General features: G+C 39.0%; 1 protein-coding gene across 1 annotated transcript in view; it reads right to left on the reverse strand.

Moving 5' to 3' along the window:
- diaph2 (diaphanous-related formin 2) overlaps positions 1–14,312 on the reverse strand; it is a 347,338-nt gene that overhangs the window by 95,277 nt on the left and 237,749 nt on the right. The window contains exon 25 of the mRNA XM_070913036.1: positions 654–778. Within this exon, the coding sequence (XP_070769137.1) occupies positions 654–778 (125 nt within the window). The remainder of the gene's footprint in view (positions 1–653; positions 779–14,312) is intronic.

Here is a 14,312-nt window from a genome sequence, read left to right on the forward strand (position 1 = left end):
CTGGTTTTTTTTTTTCTTTCTTCATGAAAGGCACCCTAGCCTCAGGGTATTGACAACAGACTTGATTCCCACCATTGATCAAACCTATACATTGTGGACCTTTCCTCTCAGAAAGGGCATTCAAGAAAGTGCAGAGACATGGCTAATTCAATTTGGGAGCAGAGATGCTTGGGTTTAAGTGAAACACTCTGTTATCGAAACAGGAGAGGTGCCATGAGAGAAGATAGTGCACGGATGGTTGTGTGTAAAGGCTTGTGGCCGGTCAGGAGATGAAATCAGGGATAGGCGATAAGTTGGTGTGAGGGGCTCGAGCCCCTATTAGAGTGCCCCAGGGGACAGGCAGCGGTGGCAGAGTGCAGTAAAAATAGCCACAGGCATGATTTCACTCTTGGGACCCAGGGAGGAGTGAAGAGGGAGATCTGATCAACATCTCACAGCAAGGCAGCCAGATCCATTCCCCAAATTCCCTTGGGTGCCACCTATCACACCAAGTGACTTAAACTGCTTACCACTGCCTGGCAGAACACAAACAGCAAACTCCTTTGCCACTGCTGTTGACAAAATGGTGCATACAGTGTCCTGATATGCTAGAATACATATGTTTTTGAGGAGCAAATTTAAGTATAAATAAATAGCCACAATAAAAAGGATATCGACATCTGTTCCACAAACTTATCTTGTTGGTCATCCGTTTTGGGGAAGTTCTCGATGTCGTTCTCAAGCCTCTGAATGTGACGTTCCATGGTGGTCAAACTACTCTTTAAGATCTCAGCAGACACTGTAGAAAAAGAGAAAGATAGAAGAGAAGAGAAGAGAAAGATAAAAAATAAATTGATTAGCAACCACAGTTGTTTCCGGTGATGGGATATGATGAAAACAACACAGATTCCTGTAAACTTTGTTGAAGTTTACGTAAAAAACAGATATGACTTGATTTAGATTGTGTGTTGTGACATACTGACTCCTGTATAATCCATTTGTGTGTGGCCTAGAAAGCAAGCATGTGTGTGTACAGTGTGCGCGTGGCTCATTAATCAGTCTGTAATCACTGTTTGCAGAGTTGCTGTGGAATCCGCAGTATTCAGATCAGGCCTTTCAAGTGGAGACTTCAAACAGCAAACAGTGTCTTAGGGGATCAGATGGGACAGGAACATGGATGCAGTACCATGTTTAGGTTGCTGTTAAGGGTTTAGTCTTATTGACACATTCACACACACAATCTCTTGCACACACACGCATATATACAGGTTTTTCAAAACAACTTTTCTCAGAAAAGAAAAAGTAAAACATTAATTTAAAAGTTATACACAGAGAGTAAATCACTAAAACGTTTTCTTGATCTTATAAACCTTCACATTATGAATATTTGAATTGCAGCCATAGATTTATTTTAATCTCACAGGCTACGTCAATTCACTGCAATATTGACTGCATTCAGTATACAGAGTACTTGATTGAAAGCCTTTCTGTTTTTACAATAAAGTGCAATTTATTTTCAATTTGAATTGCTTTTGATATTCTTTTACATCTAAAGCCCTTGGCCTTTGAGGCACAAAACTGAATATTTGGACAAAAGATAAAAGCATGATAAAAACAAGAACATGCTAAACAGAGGGCAGAGCCACTGCAAAAGCATAACAAATTCCTTTATTAACCTTTATGTTCAAAGTCAACAATGAGTAGTTATGTAAGAGTAACCAGAGTTTAGCCAGATGATGATGCCAGATGAAAAAGAGAAATGCCTGCACACTGTCCATCAATATATTTAAACAGACAACTTTTCGAACCCAGTAATTAGGTTTATTTTCCTCTTTGAGACCATGTGAGACAGGAGCTACGTTCGTTTGAAACTTGAAGGTTGGGCCGTCGCAGGGTCACAAAACCAATAAGATTCTTCCTCTTGAGAGTGTTAATGTGCATCCATCTCTGCCCATCCTTGAGTTTCAACATGTTGGTCAAAGGCAAACAGACAAGCAAGCGGATGGTTGGAGGCAATCGTACTTACAACCTCCTTGGCAGAAGAAAAAACAAAAAAACAAAAACAAAACAATAAACATGCCCTGCTGCATGGACGATATAGTCCATTGATCAGTGATAGTTATGAGTGATCTTGGTTGGACTTGTACTTGAAATCAATCACTGGTGTGTACCTAACTGCAAGTGACATATGAGTGAAAAATGCTGATTGTCTGACCTTTGGCCAATCAACACCAGACAGAGGTTTGTATCAGAGGTTTTGCACAGAAACTGGACCATCCTATTTTGCAGCTAATAATTGCCCAACAAACACGAATTGACAGCCACAATATGCACCAATTAGAACAGCTCTCTTCAACAACTTATATCATTTAACCTACACTACCCCCACATCTGCAAGGTTAGTCCATCCCCTTGACTGTAATTGAAGTGCTGAGGGTGTGAAGAGCTGGGTAATGGACAAGCTGTCAAGAGATGTGGCTTCTGTGACATACGGGTCAACCTTGTCTTGCTTTACATCAATTCCAAAGCTTGGATTCTCTCTTTTTCTCATTTTCTGACAATAAGATTGGATGGCAAGATTGTGGATCCCATGCGCTCCCAGCACACTGAAACAACCTTCAACACAAACACAAAGGTATCTAGAGTGCACTCCCACTGGAAAGAACACACAAAAAGACACAGATGCACACAAACTACCTGCTGTGATCAGTCTAGAAGCAATAGAATAAGAGTAAGGGGTGAGGTCACTGTCATTATTAGACTTTGCAGCTAGCTGACTGTCTGGACGGATCCAGTGACTGGGAGTTTCACGAGCCCTCCTCTTCAATTCTCACAGAACTGACTCCTGGGGATGACAGTGGGAAAACCACACTATCACATAGCCTGTTTCTCCACTGATAGGGCCTCTGAGATCCACATGCTCTTGTCACTATGATCTCAGCCTCTCAGCAACGGTGAAAAAGGCAAATGAACAGCATGGTGGGTGGGCAGATGGATGCACGAGAGGCAACAATAACATTCACATGAATGTATCGAGCCATGGGAAGGTCATTCGTTTTGTCATTCATTGTGGCTTTTGATAGTTGCTTGTGGCATGAGTGGTAGTATCGGGTAATAATTTGGCTGATCATAGTAACCATGGTAGCCAAGAAACCGAGGCTCAAGTTTACTGCAATGGTGTTTCAGGGGAGCCATTTACAGGATCAGAGCGATATTGTTTACATGGGAATTACTTATCATTGACACGAACCGGCACACATAAATGTGGCAGATGAAGTATATATAATGATCGGTCTTCCTACAAAACACACCTATTTCTATATAGTTTGATGGTGTGAGTGACTTTATGCTTTTTTGGGGGGGAAAAACATATACATTAATATCACTTCCCATCCACGCTCTAATAATCAAGTGTCGACAGAATCTAGCACTGATTCTTTTGGGATATCATTAGTAAAATTACCACAAAAATAACCCTGCTATTTTCAGGGTACAAAACATGGCAACACTGGTATCTTCTGAATACACATTTCAAGTGGATCAGAGGAGAAACAGGGGGTATACAGGGGGTTGTATATTCTGTCTTTCCAGACAGAGAGGATTTCTGAAACATGTAAAATTATTCTAATGACTGCTGTCAGCAAGGCCTGCCAGTGTCTTTCAATGACACAGAAAATATCTGTCTCCAGGTTTTCGAAGCCAGCACATGCACACCATTTCTTCTCAGGTAATTTCTTACGAAAGAAAAAAAACACGTCTTTAAGTTGTCTGCTGTAAGCTTTAGATGGCTACGTACTTGTCAGGCAAAAGAAATAACTGCGGAGGCTGAGTGATGCATGGGGGACGCGGAAGAGTAAAAGACAGACAAAAGCCATCTGAAAGACAAAAAGTTAACTCGTGTAAATAACAGACAGCGTGAAAAAAAAAAATCTCCTCTGTGGTCAACATCCTTCAGTTACTGATATAAGCTCTGTAATACTGGCCCTTGACACATTACTCATTCCCATGAACAAAAGACAGACAAAAAGTATTTCATTAAGCTTTCCCGTTTCCTTCAAATAAACTGCCGGGGAAAAATACTGTGTAGCTCACAACACCAAATCAACCGCTATAATGTGAAGATGTCAACTTTATATTCAGTCATTTGTAGAAGGGGGCAATTTTCATTTTGATTTATAGACAAATAATACCAATCTTTCATCCAGTGCTCTTGCAACGCCGCCAAAGGTTACAAAGGAAATTGAGATTTATTTTGAGCGTTGCTGCCAACGTAGAATAAAAGATCAAGTTTTAAATAATCTACACACTTGTGAAAACAAAGACAAATGCAACATAAAACCAAAGAAGAAGGTCATTCATAAATGCATTCATCACCTTATCCACTGAAGTGTATGTTTGAGGGTGTGTGGGAAAGGAGATGGGGAGGAGAGAAAGACAAACAGAAAAGATCCATAAACACAGACAGTAGAAATAGGTTTACTATACGTGTCTGTACGTATTTAATATTTAGGCATCATGTTTGCGGATGGTCTGTTGAATAACATGTCTGTGAAAAATGTGATGATAATAATAATGAAGTTAACATACTGTAACTAAACGTGGTGAAGGACCACCTAAAAACTTTGTGTTCCACATGAGAGTTAAATTGGGCCGTTAAAAAGGTCAATTGGTGGAATGATTAGAACCTAAATTTATCATTGAAAGTTGGCGTGATATTGACTGAAATGATTTCCACTCGCATAATCAACACGTATACATGATTCAAAGCCAAGGCTCTTTGAGAAGTTAAAGGAGGAGCCAAAAGTAAGGAAAAACCAGACTGTAGAGGCTATACAAGAGTCTCTACTACACAAAATCAATTAATAGCTGAGGAGATATTTCAGTCTGGACCAAAGTGGTGGACCAACCAACCGACCAACCAACACTGCCGTCCCCAGAGCCACACCACTAGTGATCAATGGACATACCGTTATTAGTTGAATTAGTCTGCTGTGTACTATTTGTCTCCATATGTGTTCAGTCTGTTTGGGGTGTGGCTGTGATGGCATCAGCACTTCAAAGGCCTTTCAAGCTCTAGAGATTATAGATGTTAAAACCTTTAAGAGCCTAGAGGAAGTCATTTCACCCTAACTTGTTATCTTCATCTCAAACCTCCCCTCACTCAGCCTCTTTGAATATACAACACAGGATGTAAAGAGAAGACGACCTTGAGGGGACTCTACACATGACCAGATACACATAATTCTACTGAAGAGTGTATTCATCACATCAGGGCTATATTACTGGCTATTGATCAACAGGATGATGCCGAGACAATGATGAATCTTATGTCTGTTTAAGAAAATTTTGTACAAATTTAGAGTAATTTTAAAAATCATTTAATATGCCACAGAATTATAATTCCCCCCCAATAAAAATCATGCTTTGTCTTTTTTCATTTAGCTGTTTGTGGCACCTGAAAGTGAATAGGAGATGAAGTGGGAGGTAGACTACAGCAGAGTACAGCAGAGGAAAGAGACAAAAGGATAAACACAACTCTATGTGTTCCCCTTTCAGCAGGAATCAAAGCAGCTCCAGTTCGGGAGTGAAAGTGATATTGTTGCTGTGACAAAGCAGTCACATTGTTCTTTCTGATTACCTCGGATCATGTGATGTTGAAAACAGCAGGCAGGAGGAAGTGGCAAATGAGCAAATTTAATGGACAGCATAAACAAAGACGGGGGAAACCTTGTGGCACAGTATTAACTGTAAACATTACAGTACAGTTTTCAGTTATCTGGCAACAAGCACATTCTTTCAGCTTGTTTTGATTTTCAGTGTTGTGCTTGTTGAGGAAACAAAGTTATGTATCTATTATGTATCTATCGAATAATTCAATTGTTACTTATGTTTCCTTATAAATAATTACACACACATAGAAGAATTATATTGTTACATCATACCAGAAAATAGACAACGTCATTGGTAGACAATGCAATTAATTTCACTCAAGAGGACACAAATCCACACTACGCACGATCACTTGAATCAATTGCAATGTCCCACCAATGTTGCACTAATTGCATGCACATAAAAGGGTAAATCCGTTTTACTTTTGCTCTATTTCCTCTTTTAATTTTCATTTTCCTTAAATCCCCCCATGTGACAAAACTGTTATCATAATGATAACAGTTTTGGACCCCCCCCCCCCCCCCCCCCCCCAAGTGCAAAACCATAAGGTTAAAATATGTAATGGTTAATGAGCAAATGCATCCTGCAGCACTGATCACAGTTTTCTCCGTATATCAATATGCAATTTATATTAGGGAAGAAATTATTTTCTTATATGATACACACATTAAGTTATAAATATATATATATGATTTTATATACTGATAAAAAAAAACATTATACCACAATACATACACTTCTTACAGTACATTTGCAGTGCTATTAAATTAATTACTGTAACATTAATTATTACAGCCACATCACACTGTATTATAGCATATCTATAATGGAGAGCACAGTATAACAGAGTATTTACTGTAACTCCCTCCCAGCCAACACTGATATTAAAAAAAAAACGTATTGGGGGGGGGGGGGGGGGGGGGGGGGACGTACCCCTTGTAAAAGTGGAGCACATGAGAATTGACCAAAGAAGAATAAAATATGACATGGGAACGACATAATTCTGAAATAACAATATCTAAATGGAAGTATGGGCTGAAGCCAGAATGCAAAAGTACAGCCAGACACCGAAAAAAACCACACTTTGCTGCACCTCACACTCTGGAAGGAGGCCTTGTTTACAATGGGGGTCATGTCTGTGAGACTTTATTGCTTTCGGCAGCCATCAGAGCTACAGCCCAGTGCCAGATCTCTGGAGGAATTACAAATGGAGTCAATTACAATATATTTTGATGCATGGGAAAACTTAGACATTGACCTGGGGTGATGACAATTCCCCAGGAAGTGCTGAGGAAATCAGTCAGGGCAATGTGCTGGTGCTATATGCGAGTCTCTGCCCTCTGCAGTAAAACGAATGAGGAACTCACAGGGGCGCAATGGTTTACCTCCTCTCTCTCGACAATCAACCACCTAAATGCTTGTCATGCACTTACTTGTGGATGGTCATTTTATATTTTTTTTGCCAAAACATTTTTTTCTGTGATATCGTCATAATACGTTTCTGGTGTCACACAAGCAACAGAAAGGCATGAGTCAGGAGTGTGCAGCTGGGTGGTTGCAGAGCGTATTTAAAAAAAAAAAAGAAAAAAGAAAAAAAAAGAAGACAATGCATTTGGTGCTTGAAAGATACCGATGGGAGATGAGTGACCATAGCCTGAGGTGTGTGTTGTCTGTTTTCATGCACGTACCATTGTCAGTGCTGTTGGGTTGTTGAAATGAGTGAGCTATCAGTGAAGTGGATGGTTAAGTTGGAGGATATTTTTAGTAAAAAATCAGGTCTGTCCTCATCAAGGAAAATTAACAGATGCATAGCCACACATTCTAGCACAACTAATTAATTACAGTTTGCTAATGACTGCTCAGTGCCTAAATGACTGATAAAACTGCACTTTCTCAATAATTAATTATCATACTCCATGTTAATGCCCAGTTTTGCTCAGACATCACCTATGACTGAACAAGCAGATGCAAATAGATATAATTTCAACATAATAATACAAGTAAATAACCGACTTGTAATGTCAAATATTCCAAACCAGACTACATTCACAGGAATGCAGGAGGCAGGAAAAGACATGACTAGTGTGGGTAGTCGACAGGAGAGATGCTCAGCGATGGGGGTGTGGTGGTCATAATAGCCTGCAGAGGTTGACTCGTGCCTCTAACCTCATTCACAACTTCAAAGATGCACCTTATCGCATAGCCGAGGCTATTTCACCTGACACCTCTAAGGGACACACTTCACTAAACATGTCTAGATCCAAGAAACCCAAAAACATACTTGACTTATTGACTGGCCTGAGATCTGTAAAAATGCAGAGCCAAGAAATGCAACAATCATAGAGTACAACTTATGATGATGTAAAAAATATGATTAAGTCTAACAATATTTGTGCTAAAGAAGATTTGAAACAAGTGTCTTATAATTCACCATTATGAAAGCACCAACTAAATGAAGCAAAAAACAACATCCCAGCTTTTAAATATTTTAAATCAAGTATAACAACATCAATTAATATGCAGAAGCCGCAAGCAGCCATTACCAAGGTGTCAGCTCAAGGGTGTGCGCACACACACACACACACACACACACACACACACACACACACACACACACACACACACACACACACACACAGATACCTGAGCACTCTCACAGAGCAGTTCTGCCTCACAGAAGCGTTGTACAACATGACCAATTTAATCTGACACACTTTGGAATCCCATTTTAAAATATGTATATAAGTATGATTGCTCTGAAATTAGAGAGAAACATTATTGTTATGCCATTATCTTCACATACTGTATGTGTCAAACGCTTTCTATATCATGGTTCATAGCCAAATACAAGAGGGTTAAATATGCCACGTACAATATCTCTTACGGGCAAGATCAACTTCATCATGAAAACGAAAAAAAAGAAAATATATAGAACAAGAATTAAAAACAAACACAATGAAAACCATATGATGGAGTCTCGTGAATACTAATGATGCAAGCAGCTAAAAATATGGTTTGTGTAAAGGACAGTGTTGACTGAGTCTGCTTTGCAATAAAAAAAGATGTCATTTATATATTTTCGAAGATTATAATTCATGAATGACAACAATGCCGCACTCCTTGTTTGTAAGACACAGAGCTATACATTTTGTATCATAGCCTAAATTCCATATTATCTAAATGTGATGTATTTAAAATTTAATTTGAGACTACATTAACCTTGGTAAAATGAGGTTTTAATTAAAACCACATTAACGGATTTGTTTTGCCACTTGAGGGCAATAGAGGAAGCTGTAATCACAGCATCTGATATATTATTTATTACCTTATAAAGTTGCTGAGGCTAACATAGTCGCAAACAACTATCAGAGTGGACACCCAACTCACTATATGATACTTGTTAGATATACTTGGATATATAACAGCAAGCAGATCTACTACTTTCTATAATGCAGCCCCAATTATTACTATTTTAACCTTTAATAACTTCATTTTTGAAGTTAACATTGTTTGTCAAGCTTATGCAATTTTATTCTCAGAAAAAAAAAGAAAAAGCTGAGTAATCTCAATGGGACACTGGGTGTCTTAGCGGGTTTTCATTAACAACAGCATCAAGGTCAAGGCTGGGACTAAGTGAGGTACAGTAGATGTCAGATTGCACATCTCCATCCTTTTTTGCTCTGATACACATTCACTTCCAAAATATCTTGCTTACTTTTCCCCATCTCTCCCTCATCCTCTCTGTTCTCTTCTTTTTTCCTCTTCCTCTCCCCTACTGTCATTTGGGTTTCTGTTATGTTCCCATTTGTAGCTCAAGAGCTCCCTCTGTGAGAAATACTGCTGCCAGACAGAGGAAACTCTTTATATGTGCATATTTATACACATCCTGCAAATTAATTCATTTAAACATTTATTTTCTAGCTGAGACAGATGAGTTTGAATATTTTTATACAGTTCCTAAATAAGATTGCTTACCCAGATCTTGACAGGTAGAAATTACAAATACCTGTTTCAGTTAAATCAACAATAGGGTGGTTTGTTTGACAACACTTCTTGTGATGATGGATATGAGCGATGGCAAAGCTTAAATAAAACGTGAACGTAATATAGTGATCTTAACAAATTAACAAAAAATGTATTTATTTATCACAATGTTGTCAGTATGTAATGTAGCAAATATAACTTCTGGCCTTGCTCTTAATTAAGCACTGAAATCTTAAAGAAAACCATATATTAGAATTAGTTCTTCCTTAAAATCAGAGAGGTAAATGTCATTCATATCCCATAGACATATTTCTGAATGTATTATTTTTCTTCAGCCATTTGCTAAAATATGTGTCTGTTCATATTGTCACTTAGAGGCTGAGCATATTTCAGAGATTTGATTTTTAATGCTTAACCGTCTGCACATGTGTGATGGTGCATGACTCATGAGAAGAGTGTGAGGGTGGGTGATGACTCAAGGGCTGTGTTTGCCTCCCTCTCTTCCGTTTGTTGATGAAGCAGTGTAGAGATATTTGTTCCCCCAATCACCACATATGATTCAAGTGAAACCTACTAATACATGCATATTCACACATCACATAAATTATTACTCAGCGTTTGTCATGGATACATCTTGGCAAAGACTTTATTACTGTTGGTCTACATATGTTTTTTGTTCTGATGTTGATTTTGTTTTGAATCAGGAAGAAATTGTTTCGACATTTCGTGAAATGTGTTTACACACTTTGAGATTCATGATGAGAACACAAATACCTCATATCTGTCCGTTCAGTATAAAGCTGGGAGGCCAGGAGACCAAGCACACCAGAAGACCTCACAGAATACAATGACAGAGCAAAAGACTGTGCTCAGCTCTGGATGAACAAGATATAGTTTGTGTGTGGACACACACATAGCCGAGCTCTATCCAAAGGTAAAAAGAGAATCAGTCCACCAGCAGCTCTAAAACGTTGTAATTGACTTGGTATAGCTTGTTTATTCAATCCATAAAAAGTTGGGGTTTTATGTGCCGCACTATTTCTCTACATAACTTTACCAGGTGCTGGTAGACATTTTTTAACCTTTAAACAGAGCCAGGCTAGCTGTTTCCCCCCATTTCCAGTCTTTAAGCTAACCTTCTTCTGGCTCCAGATTTATATTGAACGGACAGATATGAGAGTGGTATTGATATTCTCATGGAACTCTGTAAAAACTGAATAAGCATGTTTCCCAAAATGTCAAAACTATTCCTTTAAGTGTTTGTCTTCAGTCACAGGCAATGGGGCTCCAACACTAAAAGCAAAAACACTGCAATGCCAATATTTTAAACACCAACATAAGGCGACTTCAAAGAGCTTTGTTTTTTTTGTAAATATATGTTTAGCCCTTGCTTACATCTAAAGGAAAATTAGAATTCCTGTCCATTCTGCTGACAGCATATCTCACATCATGAGCCCCAAGCGACCACACTACCCAGCAGTCCAGTGGTTCAACAATGAGGAATGCCGGCCCTTAATCACTCTGTTTGATTTACACCATCCATCCACAGAGACAGCAATCCTTTACATTTTCCAAGTATTGCTCTGTGAACTCTGGCAATCATGCCAATTGCTGCCATCGCCATCCCTGATTATTGATGAGATTTAGATGGAAATTATGTATTCACTGGAGGAGAAAAGACAGCCAGCCTCTTCTTGATTGGCTTTAAGCTGAGCAGTCATACAGAAGAGGCATCTGTCAGATGGTAGGTCACATCACCTCAGCATATTGGTTTTATCTTCCAGAGCAGATGACTGGTTATGGTGGTTCCCTAACAACAGAAGCGGAGCAGGGGATGGGAAGGTAACTGAATGGATTAAATAGGTTCACTGACTGGAAGATGTGGAACTGGGTACAAGACATTTGGCAGTGGCAGGAGGAACACATTTTTGAATTATTCAGTTAAAGGCACAGTTCTCAATATAAATGCAGCAAAGGTATGTTAGAACCAGCATCCTAACCTTAGCAACTCATCCATGTGCATTCAAGGATCATAAACACAATGACCCCACAATAATCATAACTCTCTTGTGCAACTGGAAGAAATAATGAATGTATACGGAATAATTTCTCTTTCAAAAAGCACCAACTTATACCCAAATCATTCTGCTCATTCATTACTTATTGTCCATTGGGAGACTATGTCAGTTTTTACACAGTCATACCACAATGTTGTGTTATTTCTAGGTGTTCAGCTGCATTTCTGTGCATTAACCTTTTGCCAGCGGGTGTGTGAGCCTGCAACATCTGTGTTTCAAAATGTGATATTTTCAGTGTCAAACGTCAAATTTGGACTAATCCCTCATAACTCGCTGCATAAGAATCCAGTAAAATATTTATAGTTACTATACAGACATGATCCAGCAGCTTCCACACCAATCAACACAAGTAAACCTGTGACCCTGGGCTGCAAAATCAATTTCACATGCTTTGCTGCCTGAGTGGTGCCTAAACCTTGGACAAAAATTTGACAAGATCTCAATATTTCCAGGACACAATTTTGGTGTTAATTCATTTAACATACTCCTAAAATAATATGTACGAGCTGCACAAATTCCTTTGTCCCTTTTTCTTTAGATTTATTTTTACATCTTTTGGGAAAAAACATGTACAGTATATGTTTCAACTATATGTTAACATTGATGCCAAGATGAAAATGTCATAGGACATGCATATAGGTTACATATACTTGCTCCACTTCTTGCTTGCAGCTATGCTGTGACCTACATGTAACTGCCAAAATTAGGACTCTGTGTGTCCCTATATCACACTAATAAAGTAGATGCAGCGAGATTCATATCTCTTACAGGACAAGAAAGGTCAGATCAATTCTCCCACCAACCCTATCTGTCTTCATTTAGCAGCCACCATATAAAGACTTCATAGGAAATAACATCTCTTTAGAAACATATGTTTAAATAAATGTACGATCCAGCGGTATTTATTCAGGGATGTGTTCAGTATTAATTTGGCTGGATTGTCGGCATGTCTTTTGTTTTCCATCCACATGAGACAAGGAGACTCGGTACGCACGATTGCCGAGCCATAAACACAGCCCTTTTCCACCTCAGGCAATCCTTAAACTCATCAGTAGTGTAATGAGACTTTCGAGCTGGGAGATGAATTAACTGACTGATTTTCTTGTTTTTATCCCTCCCCATACAGAGTAGCTGAATATGGCATCGGGAGCAATCCAGGGGTTTGATGTATGTGGCATGACCGAGGCACACAGAAACATAAATGGGTGAAAAGCAGAGAAATTGATTGGCTTTTACTGGAACAGTATGAGACAATCAGGCTCTCACATTAATCAATGTGTGAAAAAAAGCACGGTGAAAGGCACTTCGGCAGTGAAAGTTGTGATGTATAAGCACATGTGTGCGCGCGCACACACACACACACACAAACAAACACAAATACATTTAAAAAAAAAGCATATCTTATTTTTATTTCACATCTTTGTCCTTAATGCACAGTTCTCGTGGGTGCCTGGGTGGCCACTGCAGGGAAACGAATCAACATCAAAACAATAGCAAAACTCAATACCAAAACCATTTGTGTCTTGGTGCTCCACTAAATGCAATGGCGGGGTTATGGGTGGGAAGCCAGTGAGGGATCATGTTACTGATGCTGCACTAGCCACTTCTACTAGTTGGTCTGGGTGTCTTTGCAGAGAAGGATGGGATCAACACTTCAAAAGCTTACAGCCACCTGACAATGCCAGATCTCAACCGATCTCAGAAGCTAAGCAGGGTTGGGCCTGGTTGGTATTTGGACTGGAGACCGCCTGGGCATATTTGGTGCTGTAAGCTTCGGGGTGGCTGTGGCTCAGCAGGTAGCGCGGGTCAACCCCATTAATTGTAGGTTTGGGGGTTTGATGCCTGGCTCCCCCTGTCCACATGTCAAAGTGTCCTTGAGCAAAACGCCAAACCCCAAACAAACTGATCCGCCATCATTGGTGTGAGGATGACAAGTAAAGGGTAAAGTGCTTGTCTATTAAGGTAGAAAAGTGCAGTCCATTTACCATTAACACATCACAATGACAAGTGAAAAGAAGCAGCTGGTGACTATGAAATTAGAAATTTTAAATTGAAATGCCAGAATCTCATTAAGCCTTAAGAGTTATCTAACTCACCAAAGTGTTTTAGATCGATCCAATTTAAGTTCAAAGACATGCATTAAAATGATAAAGAACATTAGGTGACACTAAAAAATGTTTAACAATGAATGTTCATGCATTCCTTCATTGTTCATCATTAGTGTAAATGTTTCCCAATTTGGTGTACTGTGTATCATTAGAGAACAAAGGTTATGCATACCAGTTGTAAGAGGCCAAACTTACAGTATAATACACCCTTGTAAATGATAATAATATACACATATGGGACTACTGACAAAAATAACAAAGCCAAAATAACTACATTTAATCAACACAGTGACCATAATGGAACAAATAGGCCTCCAATATGAACTACAGCAAACACGACCACTACAGTGAAGTCGTCTGTCATTATACAAATCCACAGTATACATATTCCAAATCTTTCTGATATAAAAGGTAAGGGCCAGAAGTTAAAAAATAAAAAATAAAAACCTGAATATGTTTCAACCTTTATGCTATTTGCTTTGAGTCAAAAACA

This window comes from Enoplosus armatus, chromosome 10, assembly GCF_043641665.1.
Source record: "Enoplosus armatus isolate fEnoArm2 chromosome 10, fEnoArm2.hap1, whole genome shotgun sequence".
NCBI classification, from domain to species: Eukaryota; Metazoa; Chordata; class Actinopteri; order Centrarchiformes; family Enoplosidae; genus Enoplosus; species Enoplosus armatus.